The following is a 22,325-nucleotide window of genomic DNA, read 5'->3' as shown; positions in this document are numbered from 1 at the left end:
CCACCCTGGGGCTGGTTATTCAAGCAGCTGTCTGAAACACTTTCCCCCTTAAAGTTTCCTAGGCCTGGGGGCCAGATGTTGCAAGACTGGTTTACCAGATGGTTACTACCTGTGAATCAGAGCCTGCTGCAGGAGAGGCAGCCACAGGCTTCAGAGGGTCAGACCTCGGACCCTCTGAAGACTGTGGCCCACATTGTATAACACCACAGCTTTTTTCACCTGGAAGGGACCTTAGGGAAAGTCTAGAGAATCCTCTTGTTTGAATTACTTGTTTCTCTTGAATATTTTAAAGTCAGAAAACCTACAATGTTTAAAAACACTTTGAAAAGAAGCAAAACCGAACAAGACCCTACATCCCATGATCTGTCACTCAAACATCACTAGTTACATTTTTTTGTGTAGCTTTTAGTCTTTAAAAATGAGCTATTATCTTTTTTAAAAGACTAATCATCATCTTAAATATGTAGTACATGTATTTACTTATTTTTCTTTCTAAAACAATTTATTTTGTATGTACAGACAGGGTCTTGCTGTGTTGCCTGGGCCATGGCCTCCCAAAGGGCTGAGATTATAGGTGTGAACCACCACACACGGCTCATTCAGGGCATCATCCTTCAGTCACTGCCATGTGTAGGCACATGCTGTAGTTCTATAACATACACATTTTGTGCCTGCTTTTTCACAAGTATCATATCCATAACGTTTTTCATGTAGATTTCTTGATTACCATTTTACACTACTTTTTGAAATCGTACAAGTCAAGTTTGCTTGACAATCCAAACACCAAAGCATGTAAAGTAAAAAGTAGGGCCAGGCACGGTGGCTCACACCTATAATCCTGGCACTTTGGGAGGCCAAGGCAGAAGGATTGCTTGAGCCCAGGAGTTCAACACCAGCTTGGGCAACTTAGTGAGACCTTGTCTCATGTTAATAAATAAATAAATAAATAAAGAGGTAAGTAAGTGTGCTCCATTCTCCTGCACACCACTCCGGAGGTTTCCTTTGGTGAGTTTGACGTTTAATCTTCCAGGAGTTATCTGTGTGATACCAATGCTCACATACACAGATGGGATGATATTGTACCTACTACTCTATACTTGGCTTGTCTTCACTCAGTAGTATACTGGGAACATCTTTTCATGTCAATACGTATGGATCTACCTCATTTTTAAAGGGCCGGGTGTGGTGGCTCACGCCTCTAATGCCAGCACTTTGGGAGGCAGGTGGATCACCTAAGGTCAGGAGTTTGAGACCAGCCTGACGAATGTGGTGAAACTCTGTCTCTACTAAAAATACAAAAATTAGCCAGGCGTGGTGGTGCATGCCTGTAATTTCAGCTACTAGGAAGCTGAGGCATGAAAATTGCTTGAACCAAGGAGGCAGAAGTTGCAGTGAGCAAAGACTGTGCCACTGCACTCCAGTCTGGATGGCAGAGCGAGACTCAGTCTCAAAAACAAACAAACAAACAAACCCCCAAAACACAAACAAAACCCAATGCATGTGTATATGTCAATATATGTAAATGAAAGGCTGTTGCTCTAGTTCAGATGTTGCTAAGAACTGATGTATATAATTGATTCCTTCCTTGGAATTAGTTTTTGGAATTAAAATTTCAGGAGTTGGGGAGAAATGGGGATATAGGCACAAAAAAACCAGAAAGAATGAATAAGACCTACTATTTGATAGCAACAGGGTTGACTATAGTCAACAATAACCTAATGTGTATTTTAAAATAACCTGAAGAGTGTAATTGAACTGTTTGTAACCTGAAAGATAAATGATTGAGGGGATGGCTGCCCTATTCTCCATGATGTGCTTATTTTACATTGCATGACTGTCTGAAAACATCTCATGTACCCCATAACTATATATGCCTACTATATACCTTCAAAAATTAAAAAAAATATATCGCAGGAGTGGACGAAAGGGTATGAACATTTGTGTATATCTTGATGTGTACCCCCCAAATATTTTCCAAAACCATTGAAATAATATACAGTGCCCCTAGCCACAAGTCCACCAGCTATTCCAGTCTCATTGGCTGGGCTACCCTTCACATTGCAGGTGAGTAACCTGGGCCAGAGAGGCTAATTGAGTTGCTCAAGGTTACACAGAACAGAGAGATGGGAAAATAACCTGTCCCCTCTTCCAAATCTCCAGATGCTCAGATCTAACCTTTTCTGCTACATTTATTGGTAGAATGACTATGAGCTTCAGAGCCAGTCCTACCTGGGTGACCTGGGGTAGGTCACTTAGCCATTCTGAGCATAGATTCCTCTTCTATAAAAGCAGGGATACTCACACTCATTTTGAAGTACAAGCAACTACATGTCCAGTCCCTAGCATAGTTCTGGAAGGCCATAGTAATCCTAGCACACAAAATGGGGGCTTCATATCTTGTAGTTATTATCTGACTGTTTTCTGAACCATTTCCTCTATAACATGAATCAATGCCAAGAGTGAATTGTGAAACACACTTTGTTTCGAGTTACCGCCCAGCCCCATTCTGCGCTGTTCTCTTTCAGTACCTCCCACTCATCCTGTCCAGGGCCTGGCACTCTGCCTTCCTACTGGCAGTGGTGCCAAGGTACGTGCTAACACAGCTATTGGCTTCACACATGATGCTCCTCCCTTTCATGTCACAAGAAAAAGATTTTCATCTTCCCTGGGCGTTCTGGAAGCCATGCCTTAATCTGGATTCTAGAAAAATGCTTTTAATGGTGGTAATTTTGGTCACTAAAGCACACATCAAATCTCAGGATCTTGGTATCTGCCGTCTTGGTCAATGTGCAGAGTCAACTCCAGGAAACTGGGGGCGGGGTGGTCTCAGGATTGGAGATTTAATCTTCACTGCTGTTTTCTAAGCCTGTTTTTATCTTTTGTTTCCAGGAGAGGTCATTCCTCTGGCACTGGCCCTTTTTGCCTTTGTTGGCTTCATGCTGATCCTTGTGGTCGTGCCACTGTTCATCTGGAAAATGGGCCAGCTGCTCCAGTACTCCTGTTGCCCCATGGTGGTCCTCCCAGACACCTTGGTAATAGATCTAGTTCTTTATTTCTTTCAGTGTGACATTGACCAGATGTAGTTTGGGCCTCAATTGGGCATAAGCACATATTTCCATGGTGGGATTATAGGCATCTCCACAGAGAGGGGAGAGGAATACTTGTAAAAGACTTCACTTCTAACTAGAGGCACTGGAATAAATCTCCTTTCTCCAGAGCGTGGTGGCCTCCCTGAAGCAGGTCACCTCTGCTTTCTTCCAGGACCTGGGATGGCAAAGAGAGAAGATGTGTTACCCAGCCCAGGATGCTCAGTATCGCAGGAGTCCTGCACGGTCTTACCCTTCCAGACTGGCCTGCTGAGCATCTTGGCCTCTTCCAATTGTAACAGCAACCACACCCAATGACCTGTTTCAATACAACTCACTCAATTCACATGCCAAAGCCTCATTGTTCAGAGTGAAGAAGATGTATGTGGGAGGCATGGACTGTGCTTTGATCTTGGTGGGGTAGGGTGGGGTGGTGAAGGGACAGCAATCTGGACCTTCACAGTGACTGCCTGAGGTTAGGGAACCTTACCTGTATTCTCAGATCCTCATAAGGCCAGAATTCTTATCTTACTCCTGAGGGTCCTGGATCACAGGTCTGGGTCTCTCCAGTGGGTATAGGACCCATACACCCATGCTGTGGTGGGGGAAACGCAAAAGCAGGCCTCCAACAGCTCCCCGATATTCTCTGGCTACCTCCCCAGATGTTTCCCCCCAGCCCCCAGACCTCAACCACACAAAACCGTGCAACAAAACAAAAATAACAAAAACGAAATAAAAAAGCTCCATCCCTGTCACCCTAGGGAATTCTCACAGTTCTCTCCTGGGAGGAGGCAGCCAGTGTCAACTTCTGGAAAGCAACTAAAACCAGAACTACCTGCAGCTTATACATGCCCACAGCTCCTTATCAGCCTGGAGTCACTCTGAAAGGAGTCATTCTTGGCCGGGTGCTGTGGCTCACGCCTGTAATCCCAGCATTTTGGGAGGCTGAGGCGGGTGGATCATGAGGTCAGGAGTTCAAGACCAGCCTGGCCAAGATGATGAAACCCAATCTCTACTAAAAATACAAAAAATTAGCCAGGTGTGGTATCTAATGCCTGTAATCCCAGATACTCAGGAGACTGAGTCAGGAGAATCACTTGAACCTGGGAGGCAGAGGTGGCAGTGAGCCGAGATCACGCCATTGCACTCCAGCCCGGGCAAAGGCAATAAGAGCAAAACTCCATCTCAAAAAACAAACAAACAAACAAACGAACAAACAAAAAGAAAGGAGTCATTCTTGTGACAGCTCTGTGGCCCTGCTTTCTCTCCCTACACAGGAGGAATAACTCTCCCTATAATTCAGTCTTTAGGACACCCCTCCACTCTGTTGTCCTAATGCCAGATCTCCCTTCTCTCCCATACTTCCAGGTAGTTGTAATGACTTTAGCTGATACTAGTACAGGGCTAAGTGCCAGATACTGTTCTAAGGCTTTATATTTATTGACTCATTTCTTGTCATAAAGCTTAAAAGTGTCCTTTTGATCAGTTCCTCCCTCCATCCTTCTCTGAATGACTGAATGGCTTACTGCTCTGCATAAAGGCAATGGGATGTATCAAACACAGAGGAGCAGGGTGGGCCTTTGTTATCCTTCAGCAAGAACTTGAGGGCCCCAAAGTACCTTGAAGCATAAAAGGATCTGTATTCTGCAGTTATTGGGGAAGCGTTTTATAAATATCGATTAGGTCAAATGTTTCATGGTATTGTTCAGATCATCTTTGTCATTATTTTTTTGTATAGTTGTTTAATATGGAGAGTAGGATATCTGAGTGCCACTATGAGTGCTGGTGTGTCTGTTTCTCTCTCTCTCTCTCTCTATTTTTTTTGAGATAGAGTTTCACTGTTGTCACCCAGGCTAGGGTACAGTTGCGGAATCTCAGCTCATTGCAACCTCCACCTCCCTGGTTCAAGCAATTCTCTTGCCTTAGCCTCCTGAGTAACTGGGATTACAGGTGCTTGCCACCACGCCTGGCTAACTTTTGTATTTTTAATAGGTTTCACCATATTGGCCAGGCTGGTCTCACACTCCTGACCTCAGGTGATCCGTCCACCTTGGCCTCCCAAAGTGCTGGCATTACAGACGTGAGCCACTGCACCTGGCCTGTCTCTCTCTTTATGTCAAAATTTCCTTACCTATTTTGAGGCTCTGTTTTAAGAATGTTCACATTTTGACATTTAAATGTATTCATATCTTGTTATGATTTCTCGAGTAATGGAGTCTTTTATCATTATGATACGTTTTTCTTTATCTCTGATAATATTCCTTAGTGTGATATCAGTATACCCTTTCTTTGCTTTTGCTGTTTGTTTGGTATATCTTTTTTTTTGACATATTTTTACTTTAAAGCTATCTGTACATTCATATTTAAGGTGTGTCTCTTATAGACAGCATATAGTCTTTTCTGTTATTATTTTTTGGCATAAATCCATTCTGACAATCTCTACTTTTAAATTGGTATTTTTAGTCCATTAGCTTTTTTTTTTTTTTGAGATAGAGACTCGCTCTGTTACCCATGCCAGAGTGCAGTGGCATGATCTTGGCTCACTGTAACCTCTGCCTCCCAGGTTTAAGCAGTTCTCCTGTCTCAGCCTCCTGAGTAGCTGGGGCTACAGGTACATGCCACCACACCTGGCTAATTTTTGTATTTTAGTAGAAATGGGGTTTCAATATATTGGCCAGGCTTGTCTTGAACTCTTAACCTCAGGTGATCCACTTGCCTTGGCCTCCTAGTGTTGAGATTACAGGTGTGAGCCACTGTGCCCAGCCTCCATTAACATTTAATATAATGATATGGTTGAATTTAGGTCCACGATTTTATTTTCTCTTTCTTCTGTTTTTGGTTTTTCTTTTTCTTTTTTTTTTCCCCTCTGTTCTTCTTTTTATGCCTCTTTTTGGGTTATAATTTTTTTGAATTTCACTTTAGTGACTTTTTAGTTATTCTTCTTCAAATTGTGTTTTCATGATTGTCCTAGGAGTTGCAATATACATATTCTTAACTTTTCATGCTCTACTTAGAATTAACATTATATCATTTCACGTGAAATGTAAGAATCTTGGAGTAATCTTGGCTTTACAAAGTTATATATATTCTAAAGGTATTTAAAATAATCTTTTATATTTACCTACATATTTACCATTTCTGGAACGCTTTCTTCTTTTCTGAGATCTGCATTTCCATCTGGTATGGCTTCCTGTTATTTTATAAAACTTCCTTTCTTTTTTTTTTTGTTATAGGTTTAGTAATATAGATCTGCTAGTGACAAATTCTCTTAGATTTCTTTTATCTGAAAATGTTTTTCTTTTGCTTTCATTCTTGAAGGATATTTTTGCTGGATTCTTGGTTGACAATATTTTTTTCTTACTACTTTATTTTTATTTTAAATATTAATTACAACATTTCAAAAATAATAAAATTTTATTTTAACAGAGACAGGATCTTGCTATGTTGCCCAGGCTGGTCTGAAACTCCTGGGCTCAAGCAATCCTCTCGCTTGGCCACCCAAAGTGCTGGGATTTACAGTGGTAAGAGCCACTGCACCCAGCTCTCTTACTACTTTAAAGGTATTGTTTAATTGTCTTCTAGCTTGCATTGTATCTGATAAGAAAACAGCCATTATTTTTTTTTTAACATAGTTCCCCTATGTGAAATGTGTTCTCTTTCTCTTGCTGCTTTTAAATTACCATTGGTTTCACCTGTTAAATTATAACATGCCTAGATGGGGTTTGTGTTATATTTATCTTGCTTATAGTATATCGAGCTTCTTGAATCTGTAAATGTATATATTTTAAAGCAACAATTTGGAAAAGTTTCAGCAATTTTTTTAGAAACCGGACCTCACTCTGCCACCCAGGCTACAGTGCAGTGGTGTGATCATGGCTCACTGCAGCCTCAACCTTCTGGGTTCAAGTGATTCTCCCACTTCAGCCTCTTGAGTAGCTGGGACTATAGGCATGTGACACTGCAACCAGCTAGTTTCTAAATTTTAGATAGAAACAGAGTCTTGCTATGTTGTCCAGGTTGGTCTTGAACTCCTGAGCTCAAGCAATCCTCTTGTCTTGGCCTCCCAACATGCTGGGATTATAGGCATGAACCACTGCACCTGGCCATGGCTAATTATTTTATTTTTTGCAGAGATGGCGTTCTCCCTATGTTGCCCAGGCTGGTGTGGAACTCCTGGGCTCAAGTGGTATTCTTCTGCCTTGGCCTCCCAAAGTGTTGGGCTTATAGACATGAGCCACTGCTCCCAGCCCATATTTCTTTAGTCGTTTTTTTTTTAATCTCATTCTCTTCTCCCCTTCTGTGAGTCCAATTTTATTTATGTTAGACCTTCAGATATTGTCTCCATTGATTCCTGAAGCTCCATTTATTTTTATAAAAAAACTTATTTTCTTCTTCTTTATTCTTCAGATTGAATAATTTTATTAACCTATCTTCTTGCTCACTGACTCTTCTGTTATCACCAGTCTGATTTTAGGCACATCTAGTGAATTTCATATTTAAATTTCAGATATTATATTTTTCAATTCTAGAATTTCTATTTGTTTCTTTTTTATAGTATATTTCTGCTGAGATTTTCTATTTGCTCATTTATTATGAGGATATTTTTTTCTATGTCTTTGAGCATAAGTTTAATGCCTTTGTCTGCTTTACTTTAAAATCTTTGCTAATTTCACTAGGTGAGTCATGTCAAGGTTGGCCTCTATTGATTGTTTTTTATTTGGTATAGGTCACATTTTCCTACATTTTGTATGTCTAGTGATTTTGGATTATAGTCTGGATACAGTCAACAATATGTTATAGAGATTTTGGATTCTGTTATGTTCCTCTAAAAACTATTGATTTTTTTTTTTTTTCGTTTGTTTGCTTCAGTAAGCAGTGGGTTTGGATGAAAGACTCAACTTTGGTCTCCTGTGCATTAGGCAGTTGATGTTGATTAGACTGTTTAGCCTTAGAAAGACTGGTAGGCGCTTTCCCCACACCGGCAGCTCACACAGTTCAAAGGTCAATCAGAGATTTGGGCAGAATTTATGTACAAAATTTGTAGCTTCCCTTTTCTGGCTCTCTCCTTTTTGGGATGTTTTTCCTCTTACTTTCTAACTTCTGGGTTGGCACCAGTCTGTGTTTTGGCTTTTTAAAAACAGTAAGACTGTGACTCTTTACGGCACCAGGTGGGACTTGCCTTCAGGCAAGGAGCTGTGAAAAATGGGAAACTCATCGGGTGACATTCTCTTCTTCCAAGCATGAACTTTCAGTTGCTCTACCATGCTTTAGGAATCTGTTTTTAATATTTGGGTCAGTTTTAAAAGTTGTTTGTGAGGAGTGTTGGTTTAAAAGTTGGTTTGTGAGGAGGTCGGATTGGTACTTTTCTGACATAAGTAGAAGTAGAACACTGCAATAAAAGAGGAATTCCTCGATCGAATCCAAAGCAATGGTAATGGTAGGGAGCATTTCTGGCTGAGGCATGTCAATAGCGCCTCTTTTTCAAAATGGTAAAAAGCTCAGCCTTCCTCTTCTGGGCTCCACCAGGTGGTCTTCTGTTGTGATTTCTCTCTTAACTCTGCTGCCCATGCTTACCCTCAGTCTCTCTTATTTTTTTCTCTTCTAATTCTATCAGGGGGATAGAAGAGTTTTTCTCCCTACCCTTGATAGAAGATCTTTCCAAGACCCAGTGCCTTGTTAGTGAGGAACAGGGAAAGAACCATGTAAAGGGTCAATAACTTACAGGATTTCAGGTACACAAGAAGAGTCCTCAACTGGTAAGATCTCCTGAGAATCCTGACGCATCTTGAGCCACACCCTAAAATCAGCTTTTAGAGGAAACGAAATAGCTTAGATGAGACCAGAGGCTGGAAGACTCTATGACAGTATGACCAATTTCATCCATGGCAGATAGACATCACCACACTCGACTACCTTTTGCTTCCTTGTTCTCTGTTACTATTTTTCCTACATCATTCTGATGTCTGTTCCTACGTGCATTCCCTTCCGTAAGGCTTTTAACTTTTATTCTTCTTTCACTCCAAGATTTTTAAAGTGGACAAATTTCCCCACAGTGCTGTGTGAGAGACAGATCACTAGTGTCTGTTAAATCCCAAACACATTCTTGAGCTGTGAATCAACATGGACACCTCCCCTCTCTCCGCCATGACTTTGGCATAGCCTAGCTGCATTTCTACATTTGTGTTTCTTACAGATAATTCTCCAAACTATTAAAAAGTGATTTCTAGTCATCCTTGCAAAGTCAACTCATCTTTCCAACTAAACCATGGAAAATTACCAATCAGAAATCCCTGACAATTCTTCAAAAAGGTCTACTGAGTTTGTGTTTAAATCGGAAACATTTTGTGTTTGCATCTAAAATTTTATAGTAGGTGATGGTTGTTCTCTGAAATATGACATTAAGAATTTTTTCCATTAAAGTTTATATCACCAAGTTAACAGTCTAAAGCAAAACTATATATGCAAGGAAAATTATATTAATTCTGCCAAGTATATATTCTCCGTTGAAAAATATAGTTTATTTTCCTCGTCTTTCTTCCATAATTGCTTCATGGACATGGGTGCTTTGGTGCTAAAAGGTCTCTGTTTCCTTCCTGTGACTCACTTTATTCTTTCTCCTTTTGTGTCACATTCTACTGTAATGTGGGTAGCAAGCATAAAGATGGCCCAGATTAGTAATTCTTCAGTGAACCATCCAAGTATGACCTTGCATGCTTCACAGAAAGTGGAGTTTGTCAATTCAGATGCCTCTGAGTCCACATGGGTACTGGAAAGAAGAAAAATAAAAGAAAAAGGAGAGAATGTGCAGTGCAATGAATGGAGCTCAACAGGGAGGGGGTTGGGGATCATGGCAAATATATTTCATCTTCTCAGTGACAGCAGGTTGCTAGCAAGAGGAAGTGTGAGCCCCTGCTGCCAGATCTCCAGGTTTTAAACGAGAAGCCCAGAAATCCAGATTTGTATGGGATCTCTTGATTTTTAAATGTTAAAAATGAATTTAAATTTTACAAATCTGCCCAGCGTTGCTTCAAAATTAGTTCTAAACTGTGGGACCACAGTTTTGCACCTTCCAAAATTCTGAGATTTTGCTGTTTGTTTAACTTTAATGTGCTAGAGCTGCACTGTCCAATACAGCAGCCACTGGTCATATGTGACTGTTAGACACAGAAACGTGGCTCATCCAAATTGAGATGCATCATAAATAAAAAACACAGAATGGATTTTGAAGACAGAATAAAACAAGAATATAAAATATTTCTGTCATTTAAAAAAAAATTTTTTTTTGAGACAGAGTCTTGCTTTGTTGCCAGACGCCAGGCTGGAGTACAGTGGTGTGATCTTGGCTCACTGCAACCTCCGCCTCCCGGGTTCAAGCAATTCTCCTGCCTCAGCCTCCTGAGTAGCTGTGGGACTACAGGTGCGCACCACCACGCCCAGCTAATTTTTATATTTTTTAGTAGAGACGGGGTTTCACCATGTTGGCCAGGATGGTCTTGATCTCTTGACCTTGTGATCTGCCCGTCTCATCCTCCCAAAGTGCTGGGATTACAGGCGTGAGCCACCGCGCCTTGCCTTCTGTCATTTTTAAGTGACATGTTAAAATGATATTTTGGATTTTTTGTTAAATAAAATGTATTATTAAAATTAGTTCTACCTGTTTCTTTTTACTTTTAAAAATGTGCTACTAGATTTAAAAAATTGCATATGTGGCTCACATTATATTTCTATTGGACAGCACTGTTCTGGAATTTAAAAAATAATCAAGTATGGCCGGGTGTGGTGGCTCATGCCTTTGGGAGGCCGAGGTGGGCGGATAACCTGAGGTTGGGAGTTCCAGACCAGCCTGACTAACATGGAGAAACCCTGTCTCTACTAAAAATACAAAATTAGCCAGTGTGGTGGCGTATGCCTGTAATCCCAGCTACTCAGGAGGCTGAGGCAGGAGAATCGCTTGAACCTGGGAGGCAGAGGTTGCAGTGAGCCAGATCGTGCCACAGCACTCCAGCCTAGGCGACAAGAGAGAAACTCTGTCTTAAAAATAAATAAATAAATAAAAATAAAGTATGACCAATGCAGATGTAGGGAGTGAGCGTCCTGAGAACTTGACCACAGCAGCAAGTCATGGGCTTCACACTCAGGCTTAGTGAGTGCTGTGTGTGCATTGTGTTTTCCTGTTGGCATTTGCCCAGGGACACTAAGAACGAGCCTCTGTAGCTGCCTCTTTGCAAATAAGGACGAAGGAAGACTGGCTCAATGAAGCTGATGTCTCCTAGGGAACTGAGGTGGAGGAAACCATTGAGCCTGTTCGTGCCCATGTGTTACCCTTGGGAGTGATGAGGGGAAGGGCTGAGAGAGATAATTGTAGAAGAACCTAGAGATTTTGGCAGAGGTGAGCAGGTGAGTAACAGGTGTGAGAGTCCACTTGAAAAGTTGGTGTCTGCATGTTTATAACTAGTAATGATTATGTAATGGGGCCACTGGGAAAAGATGGCGGGAACCTGAAATATGAGTAAGGAAGGGACTCCCGTTTATGGAACATCCTCTGTGTATTGGGCACCATGCTGGGTGGCATTCATAAAGCTTCTCAGACCAGGTCATAATTCTCAGAGCTCTCTGGTAGAAGATGGCTGGTGTTTTGTTGTGGTGTTTGAGACAGGGTCTGGCTCTCATACCTAGGCTGGAGTGCAGTGGCGTGTTCAGAGCTTACTGCAGCCTTGACCTCCCAGGCTCAACTGATCCTCCTGCCTCAGCCTCACAAGTAGCTGGGACCACAGGCATGCACCACCACACCTGGTTAGTTTATTTTTTGTGGAGAGAGAGCCTCACTATGTTACCCAGGCTGGTCTGTAACTTCTGGGCTCAAGCAGTCTGCCTGTTTCAGCCTCCCAAGGCAGGTGTGAGCCATGAAGCCTGCCTTTAAATTTTTTTTTAAACCAGAATTACATTTTGGGTTTTTGTGGGGCAGAGTCTTAGAGTGAGGAGTTCTGACCAAGCAGGACTTCAAGGGAACTGTAGGTAGTGAACAGGGAGATGATCTTAGCAAAAGTTGGAAGCCACTGATCTGAGGAGGGGTTGAAATTGTTTTTTGGTTTTTGTTTTGCTGCTTGGAAATTAATTAATCAAACAGTTAAAAATTTAATAATTTTTTTTACTATTACTACTACTATCCTCTAATGAATATTAATGAAAATTATTTTTCAGAAAATAACCAGTTCACCCCAGAAGTTAATCAGCTGCAGAAGGGAAGAGGTCCATCCCTGTGCCATGGCCGTGATGTCTTCTGAGGAAATCTTTAGGGCCTGGATCTCATAGGCTTGGGGAAGGGCCCAGGTGAAGCTGAGAACCTGGTCTGCATGACATTGAAACCATGAGGGGATGAGTTGTGTTTCTGTTTTCCTCCACCAACAAGGGGTGAGAGAAGTAGGAAGAGCCTGTTGTCTACACATCTAGAAGCATCCATCAGAGGCAGACTGGTTTGTCTAACAGAGCACTGACTGGGGGTTAGGAGATGTGACCTCTAGGCTGAGGGCTGCCATTTGCTGGCTGAGCAACCCTGGGAAAAGTGACTTCATTCCTTCGGTCCTATGTTTTCTCATCTGTAATGGAAGAATTAACTACACACCTGCTAAACACACACACACACACACACACACACACACACATGAGTCTCTCTCCATATATACACACATGTACACATATATACATCCTACACTTTCGAGGCTCGAGGGAACTGGTGACACTACAGTCTGACTGATTCCGTGTTTCTGGAGAGCAGGATGCAAATGTGTGATAAGAATGATCAAACACTCTACACGCTGGGTGGCTTGGACAGCCCACGTTCCTGGAAGAATCCTTGAGAGAAAAGGAAGAATGGGAGCAATGGTGTTGATTTCACTTCAAGCCAAATGCTGGTACAGAGGTGAATGGCTCAGCGAGCACTACAATAGGTGACCTGGAGGAAGGTCACAGCTACACTGAAAATGCGATGTGTGTGAACACAGCAGATCCATGAACTACTGTAAAGTGTTGACAGTGTGCACACTGCGGACAGCAGGTGAAATGTGTGTGTGCAGTGCGCTGAGAATGCAGAAGTCAGTAATGTGTGCGATGTTTTTCCTGTAGAGCTGCTAAAGTACAGAATTTAGCAAATAAAAAGGGGCCACCCTGCCCAAAAGTGTCTTTAAAGTTCTAGGTACATTGTCAACTTCAAGTCCAGAGAGGCTCCAAAGGACACCTTTGGTCAAGAGGACTGGGGGTCGGGGAGGAGGAGCTCCAGGAGTCCAGAACCTGGGGCTGCCTGGGTAGAGCCAGCCTCTGGCTGCATGAGAACCCCAGTTGAGGCAACTGGCATAAGCCTCACCTGGTCAGGGTGATCCTGGGCCTTTCCTGGAGGCCCTACCCCACAGGAAATCCCTGGGGGACCCTCTTTTCCTTGACAGCTTACTCACGGTATCCCCAGCCCCTCTTAATCTGCTCATTTAGGACCCACCTCTGGAAGCCTCTACCCACTCCTTTCCCCTACCAGGTAAAGAAAAGAGCCAACTGCAGAGAAGGAATGGGGGGAGGAAACTTGTTGAGGGGTGAAGGGATTGATGAGCAGGGCCTGCACCTTGCCTTCTAACCCTCTCAAAGCTCAGGAGCCTGTGTTGGCTTCTCTCCATCCCCGCTTCCTGGACTCTTTCCAGCCAGCCCAGTGGTGGGACAGTCTAACCGCATCAACTGAGTGTTTTCCAGAGGCCACAGCCCTTCACCACCTGGAGGGGTCTCTCCAGGAGCATGAGATCGCTGAAGACCTGTTCCTCCTTTTCCTTTGTTATTCTGTATGCTTCTCTGTGTTGTCTGTTAGAGTGTGTGCTAATTTTATATTTGACCTGAACTGGAAACACACTTTCAGTTTGCAAAAACAAAGACCATATTACTCTACCAGTCATCGCCCTCCCTCCTCTCTCTTCCTGCCCCCTTATGGTGGGTGGTGAGGGGCACTATCCTTCTGCCCCAGCCCAGGCCCAGAACCAAGAAAGGACCCCACCTCCCTCTACTTGAGTCTCTCACAACTAGTCCCAGTGCCCATCCGCTTTTTGGTATATATACATATACAGAAATTTCTCTTGATTCTTCTGTTGTCTCTCCATGTCCTGAACATGCATTTATGATGCCCCAGCCATGCCAAGCCCCACTTGTGGAGGGACTGCCTTCTCTACCATTTCCCTCTGCCCTGGAGCACTTCTATCCTGAGTCCCAGCCCTCCTCCCTCCCCCCTCCAATGCAATGAGAGATCATGAGTGAAAAGGAATGTGATTCATAATTACAGCAGGACCGCAGCTGTAAAGTGGAACTTCTCTGGGCAAACCAGGAGCCGGCACAGCTTTCTCATCATAAGGCTCAGCTTTCTGCCACACTTTTTTCCTAGAAGCTCCAATTGCCCAGTTGCCCAGTTACTGAGTCTGGGGGCCCAGGCTCAGCACTGCTGGCTTGCTTTGTTTTCATAGCCTCTCACTGAGTCCTGCAGGAATTGGGGGAAGTGCTTGTGGTGGTGGTGGTGGTTGGGGGAAATGAGTAACTGGGAGCAGCCTAGAGCGGCTTCTGCTGTTTCAGTGAAGACTGTCTCTTGCAGCCCGACCCACTAGAGTCCCCTTGGCCCCCAGAATCAAGCCCAGCCTTCTTAGTCCTGCCTTCAGGGTACAACTGCCAGGGTCCAGTGAATAAAACCCCTGCTCCACGAGGCTTACACTCCAACGGGGTAAGGGAAAAGTAATAACACAATAACAAAGTATTATTATGAAGTGAATTAGTTAGGATGTTGGGCGTTTGTAAGTCACGGTAAAATGAAAAGGTAGAGCAGAAAACAGGGGCTGAGGGGAAGTTGCAGCCTCCTCACAATGAAAGTGGATGGAAACAATGGACCCAAAACTATCTGTCGGATAAGTCCCCACATAGTCACATGGTGTGAGAGATCATGGGTGATCATAGAACAAAGTAACTTGGCGACAGTGGCCAGAAAAATTGAGTTGAAGTAAAGTGAAAAAGAAAAACAAAAAAAGTAACTTGGTGACAAACCCTTAGGTGTATGTAGTCTAAAAAACTTTATTCAGCATTTATACTATTCGTATTGACAGGGTATTTTTTCAACTATTATCAGATAAAGCAAGTAAATAATGTATATTTTGATAGGAATCTAGATATCAGGATTAGTGACAAGGAAGGCTAATTGTAGACTCCCAATTTGAGTAAGAACAGGGCACTGTTGGAATGGAATTGAATATATTAATATGAAGTCATGACTTTATGAAACATTACATTAAAAATATTTTGACTTTTTTTTCCACTGAAATGGCCCAGGAGAAATGTCACCTCCATAATGCATCTTAATGCTAAGATTTTGGTTTCTAGTGTTATTTTCTCTCAAAGGAGCCAAAGTTTCTTGGCACCAATAGTGGATGCCATGTCAGCCTGGGGTTGAAAGGTACAGTGATCCTAGAATACTTACACCTTTTTTGGACAGAAAGCAAAGCGTTAAATAAGGGTCATTCAAAATTACACGAGGAACAATCTATACAGGGCTCCTCCTGGCCGAGGTTGGGACAGTATAGGCTCCAGAAGGAGAATATTGGCTGGCACAATTGATACCATACATTTGAAAACAAGAGCAAAGCTACCACAGTGCATTCTCAGAGAAGATGAATCTGATAGAATGCATTTCTACTTGTTATTCAATCCTGCTGGGCTTGCTGACTCGTTTATCGTGTCACTGAAGAATTCCAGTAAATGTAAATCCATCAGTCAGAAGGCATTTCTTCTTCTCTAAAGGCTCGTCTCCGCCCCTTAACGTAACGTCTGGACTTTCCACTCTTGGCTCTCCTTGTCCTGTCAAGGGGTTCCGTGGAAAAATCTTTTAAGTTCCCTTCACAGAAGGATTGCAGACTGCTGGTCTAGTCTCTGGCCCAACCCTCCCCGTCTCTTTAATAAAGACATTTTTTCTTATTTTCCGTGTGCTGTATATTATTCTTAAACCAGAGTAACTTTCCGCGGATGCAGACCTCTCGGTTTCCTTTGAATTTGGAGGGCTTGGTCCCATCGCCAGCTTCTGGAGCCCACCAGGAGGGGAAGACCCATTACATCCACGGGTGTCTGGCGTCACCTTGTGGTCAGTACTGGAATTTTTTTGGTTCCCACTCGCAATGAAGCTCCTTGGGCTTCCTGGATGAAGAAAGGAAAGCTCAGGCCGGTTTCCTAGAATAATAACTCAGTTACACAGTTTCTACGGACTTGGTCCTTAACAAACTTCCACTGTCATTGGTGGAGATAGAATTTAGCAGCCACCCTCTCCTCGCTCTGTGTCTATCTGTCCCAAGCTCATGATTTGGGGCTTCACGCTGTATCCATGGTTCGCCCTCCCTGCTGGGACCTTGGCCTCTCTCTCTGTCTGTTGATCTCTCCTACACGCTGCCATTCACTACCTCTCAGAAATAGACGTTTTGTTTTTGATATTTTTTTCCCTTCTGTGTGTCCTGTTTCTAGGATCCCTTTACTAGACGGACTTTCCAGGGGTGTTCCTCAGCCCCGGCACAGGTCAGTAGGGAGGAGTCAGCCTGCTGCTTGCTCTTGTTGAACCAGGGTGCTGCCCAGACTGTGAAATTTGGAATTGGAACACTAGAGTTGGCCCCAAATTACAGCTTTTTCTTCTGGCTCCTGGGACTCCCAGCTTCTTCAGCAACAATAACAAAACCTGGAAAATCGTATCCTTGCCAGAGGTGGGAGAATGAGGCTCACAAAAGGAAAACACAGATCTTTCTTGTCTCCCCCCGCAAGAATTTGCAAGACCAGGTTATAGAACCCCATTAAGGACCTTGGAGAAAGAACTGAGCAAGGAGCCTTCTCAGGGACCTACAAACATCTCCAAGAGCGAAAGTATGAATCCTCATATTGTGGAGGAGGTACATGTTCCCGGTTCCTTCACTGGACCTCATTGAAAAAATAACAACAACAACAACAACAAACTACGTTAAATAACCCCCCTGCCCCGCCCGGTGGCCGGGTGCGGTGGCTCACGCCTGTAATCCCAGCACTTTGGGAGGCTGAGGTGGGCGGATCACCTGAAATCAGGAGTTCAAGACCAGCCTGACTAACATGGTGAAACCCCTTCTCTACTAAAAATACAAAAATTAGCTGGGCGAGGTGGTGGGTACCTGCAGTCCCAGCTACTTGGGAGACTGGGGCAGGAGAATCTCTGGAACCCAGGAGGCGGAGGTTGCAGTGAGTGGAGATTGCACCATTGCACTCCACCCTGGGCGACAGCCACACTCCCTCTAAAAAAGAAACAAACAAACGCTTTTGGAGAAATGAGTGCCTGAACAAACCTCAGTAACTTCTAAAGTTTGCTTCTGTACTTAAAACAGCTCCTCTAGGAAGTGGCCACATGCCTCCAGTCTTGTATGAAATTGATTAAGTCTACAAAACATCATCTTGAGTTTCTGGCCCTAGGAGATCACAGCTCAGAAAGTAGGCCCCTCTGACGCCATCCCACCTGCATCAATCACGAGGACGAGCTTTCCCAGGCGAAACCATTTCATTGACATTAACTGCTCACTGTCTCACTGGAACTTTTCTTTTTTTTTTTTGAGATGGAGTCTTGCTCTGTCACCCAGGCTGGAGTGCAGTGATGTGATCTCGGCTCACTGCCACCTCTGGGTTCAAGCAATTCTCCTGTCTCAGCCTCTGAGTAGCTGGGATTATAGGTGCCCACCACCACATCCAGCTAATTTTTGCATTTTTAATAGAGACGGAGTTTCACTATGTTGCCCAGGCTGGTCTCAAACTCCTGGCTTCAAGTGTTCTGCCTGCCTTGGCCTCCCAAGTGCTGGGATTACAGGCGTGAGTCACCACCAGTGTTTTAAATGAAGTGTTTCAGTTTAGCTGATGGCAGCAAATAGATGCTGAAATTTAAATATAAGTAACACTAACAACTCAATTCTATTTTACTTTTCAAATAAAAAGATCTGTCCATTTGCAAAGAGCTTGGAGTGTTCTAATTAAAATTAGATTAAATTAGAAGTGATATTCAGAGACATCAGGGTATCGTCTGCTTGGAAAGCTGTCCTCCCAACAAACGAGGGGACTATAAATGGTAAGAAGTCTGACGTGCTGGATTTAAAAATATCTTTATGGAATATGTTTTATTGATTTTTAGCCATACAGACAGGTTGATTCTGGATGTCTGTGTGTGGAATTAAAAAGTATATGAATTGAACTGTTTTTAAACCAGTAATTCTCTGTGCCTCATTCCTTTCTTCCCTTTCTTCCTTCTCCACCCTTATTTCCTTCTTTCTTCCTTTCTTTCTTTGCTTTTCCAGAAGAGTTTAAACTCTGAAGAAGTTTAACTTTGGGTTGACAAAGGCAAGCCTCAGGTTAAAGAACTGATTAAAAGCTTGGGCATGAGGTGTGGGTCTCAACATGTTCCTTAAAAACAAAAAGCCTGACCTCCAAAGATGTGCATGGTGTTGATTGTGGCAGGGTGTATGAGACGGAAGGGCCCAGGCTTTTCTTTGGCTAATGACTCATTTAAAAACTCATTTGCCCCCTAAAACACTTACTCCAAAATTGGAATTTTTAAATTAAATGCCATTTAAAACTTCAGAAAGGCATTAAAAACTTGATAATTGAAACAGATGATATGTCAATTCACCTTTTAAATTCAAAGAATATAATTCAGAGTAAATCGTAAAATGAGGGAAGGATTTGGATTTCTTTTCTAACACTAAAAGCTATTGCATAAATGTGTGCTATAATTGTAAACACTGGGGTATTTTACAAACTTGTTCCATTGGAATCCATGTGGTCTGGAAACTGTATGATTCTGTAAAAAAGTTTCCACTTGAACTTTCTGAGAATAGTTTGAAGGTAAAATAATCTGATACACTTCCCTGTCAATAAAAAATTAATCATAATATAATTGGACATATTTACTTATGTTTTTGGGTTTTCTTTCTTTTTTTTTTTTCAGACAGAGTCTTGCTCTGTCACCAGCCTGGAGTGCAGCGGCTGATCTCAGCTCACTGCAACCTCCACCGCCTGGGTTCTAGCGACTCTCCTGCCTCAGCCTCCTGAGTAGCTGGGACTACGGGTGTGTGCCACCATGCTTGGCTAATTTTTGTATTTTTTAGTAGAGATGGGGATTCCCCATATTGGCTACGCTGGTCTTAAACTCCTGACGTCGTGATCTGCTTACCTTGGCCTCCCAAACTGCTGGAATTATAGGCCTGAGCTCCAGCGCCTGGCCTGCTTTTTTTATTTTTTTTGAGGTGGAGTCTTGCTCTGCTACACAGGCTAGAGTGCAGTGGCACCATCTTGGCCCACTGCAACCTCTGCCTCCCGGGTTCAAGTGATTCTCCTGCCTCAGCCTCCCGATTAGCTGGGACTACATGTATTTTTTTAATTTAAACTCTATTGAAGTATATCTGGTTGTATTTTTATGACATTCTCATTTGGCCTGGGGAAGCTTGAATTTTCTATAGAGTTAAGGTAGTTGGTAGTTGTGTTTTCCAAAGACTTCTGAGAATTTGAAGTCTATACTCTGTTGGTCTGTAATGAAAATAAGGACAACAATAATATATATATGAAGCAAAGCTGCAATTTTTATTCATAAATCAAAAGAGTTCAGGCAAAAATCTTAAGATACTGCATTTATAGCTGCTGTTCTTGGCTAATCATAGAGAATCTGATCCTCCAGTGAGAAAATGAATCAAGGTTTTCAATGAAAAATCAAAATTGTTCTCCCAATTCGTAGTTTCTTGACCCGGAACCAGTCAAAGTTTTGGAGGGGAGTGTTGAATATTATAAAGGGAGGGCGAGCTTATAGCTCATAAAAAAGGGGAATATAAATTAAAAAGCTTGGAAGATAAGAACAGAATTAAAAAGAAAAAGAAAAAATCTCCTAAACCTGTGAAAGTAACATGGGTTTGCTAGATTAATTGTCAGGGGCAGAATTGGCTAATTCAGCCAGAAATCATGTGTGTCAATCTGGATTATACCCATGTATTAATCCATTGTAGATGGGGAAATGCAACCATCATGCAGAATGTTGGCCACTGTGCTGCTGGAGGTCCCTCTATCACCTAGGTAGGGCGGATCCCGTTTCCTGGTGGCTGCCAGGCACCCCCTCTAGAGCCTTGGTCTGTCAGCTGTTCTGATGCCAGAGCTCTCAAATTGCAAGCAAAGGTGAACAGATGAGTCAAAGCTCTGTACAGAGCCAAAGAGTCAGAGATTATGAATGAGTTTAGAGCAAAGAGATTTTTAGCAAATCCTTAGTGGAATGCCATCTAAAAATACACAAGAAGGACGTATTAGAGGAATTGAGCTTTATTTGATAATTGGAGATTTGCATTAACATTGTAATATTATATTAGAATTTTTTTTTCCAGACGAATAAGTGATTATTTATTTTGTTAGAAATCTAGACTTCTTAGCATAAGAGAAGAGGAATTACAATTGTAGAATCAAGAAATTTGAGTAGGTAAGAATTACACTGATTCAATCTTTACCAATTAGGTGAAGGTATAAAATTATCACATGTACCCTAAAAATGTGTGCATCTATGACTTATCAATGAAAAAAAAAATCCACACAGAATGACACTGATGTCGTGATCTGCTTACCTCAGCCTCCCAAACTGCTGGAATTATAGGCCTGAGCTCCAGCGCCTGGCCTGCTTTTTTTATTTTTTTTGAGGTGGAGTCTTGCTCTGCTACACAGGCTAGAGTGCAGTGGCACCATCTTGGCCCACTGCAACAGGCAAAACATACCTTAATGGGATTTATAAAACTAAAATGTCTAAAGAAAAACACCATATCCCAGAAATACGTACAATTATTATGGGTCAGCTAAAAGCAAAAGAAAAGAAAGCAAAAAAAGACTTTAATTAGGAAAACTTTATTGTTAGAACTGGACTGAAAAAAATCAAGATCAATTCAAACTTTTTTTTTTTTGAGACGGAGTTTCACTCTTTTTACCCAGGCTGGAGTGCAATGGCACGATCTCGGCTCACGGCAACCTCTGCCTCCTGGGTTCAGGCAATTCTCCTGCCTCAGCCTCCTGAGTAGCTGGGATTACAGGCACGTGCCACCATGCCCAGCTAATTTTTTGTATTTTTAGTAGAGACAGGGTTTCACCATGTTGACCAGGATGGTCTCGATCTCTCGACCTTGTGATCCACCTGCCTCGGCCTCCCAAAGTGCTGTCAAACTTTTAAAAGAACAAAAATAGTAAATTAGAAATACGTCTCCTTTGTCTCTCTGTCTATTGAAATGCCCAGGAACCCTGTCACCTCACAACGCACTTTGGCACCCACAGTCTGGTCTCTAATACTCTTCTCACCAAAAGCATCTTGGGAGGAATGGCATATTCCATACTTTGAGCTAGAAGTTCAAGGAAAACCTAAGCACTGAACAACAAGGCCAGAAATCAAGAAAGCTTGAATGAATGAGTGGAGTCAAGAGGACATGGGAGCCTATCTAAAAGGGTCCTGCTGGCCAAAGTTGAATGTGAGAAGTAGAGTATCGGCTGAAGCCACTGGGCTTAAGGGTATATTGGAAAAGCCATGAGACCAAGATGATACATAAAAAGAGCAAAAGATTGTGAGTAATGTAAGAGAAAGTGGAGAAAGAGAGAGAGGATCTGCCGAGTCATATACATGTTGGTGTTATGTTGGTGTTACTGACTCGTCTGTGGGGCAGAAGGGAGAGTTTGGTTTATGTGATACCAGCATTTGCACCTGAGATTTTTATCCAAAAGTTCTGCATCCCCTCTCAAGCCTTTGGAGTGAGAAGGAGGGATTGGGGAGGCCTCTGGCGCTGTGGCTTTTAAAAATATTAAGCCAGTCTCTCCTACATCAGCTGTCTTGGAGAGGTGTCCACTCTTCCGTGCAGGACAGGCAGGAGAAGTGGGGATTCCTGCCAAAGCCACTGATAAACAAATTTCTCTCATCACTGAGGGAAGATGTTGCCACTTTGGAAATCGGCTTGTCCACTCTGTTGGAAGGCTGGGATGTCCTGTGGCTAGGGCCTATATCTTGCTCAGTAGTGTCTGAGACACGAATGGAAGACATCTGCTCAAGATGGTACAATGAGCACACATCAAACTCTGTACACACACACTCTTTCTCTCTCTATCTCTACCAAGAATGAACAGTAAACCTACAGGGTAAGCTGATGAAGAGTAGCCCAGTGGTAGAAGGAGCTGGGTATA

The 22,325-nt window shown here is 42.7% G+C and overlaps 1 protein-coding gene across 3 annotated transcripts in view; it reads left to right on the top strand.

Moving 5' to 3' along the window:
* The window catches only part of IL20RB (interleukin 20 receptor subunit beta), a 42,129-nt gene extending 28,117 nt beyond the window's left edge, over window positions 1–14,012 (top strand). For 2 of the 3 annotated variants that reach the window (XM_035278439.3, XM_002759583.6), the window contains 2 exons: window positions 2,890–3,032; window positions 12,288–14,012. In XM_035278439.3, coding sequence (XP_035134330.1) covers window positions 2,890–3,032; window positions 12,288–12,398 — 254 coding nt within the window. In that variant the 3' untranslated portion in view covers window positions 12,399–14,012. The remainder of the gene's footprint in view (window positions 1–2,889; window positions 3,033–12,287) is intronic. The other variant, XM_035278441.3, reaches the window with a different exon arrangement.
* Window positions 14,013–22,325: the final 8,313 nt, after the last annotated feature.

The sequence above is a fragment of the Callithrix jacchus genome, chromosome 17, assembly GCF_049354715.1.
Source record: "Callithrix jacchus isolate 240 chromosome 17, calJac240_pri, whole genome shotgun sequence".
NCBI lineage: Eukaryota > Metazoa > Chordata > Mammalia > Primates > Cebidae > Callithrix > Callithrix jacchus.
This window is presented reverse-complemented; position numbering and strand designations above follow the sequence as displayed.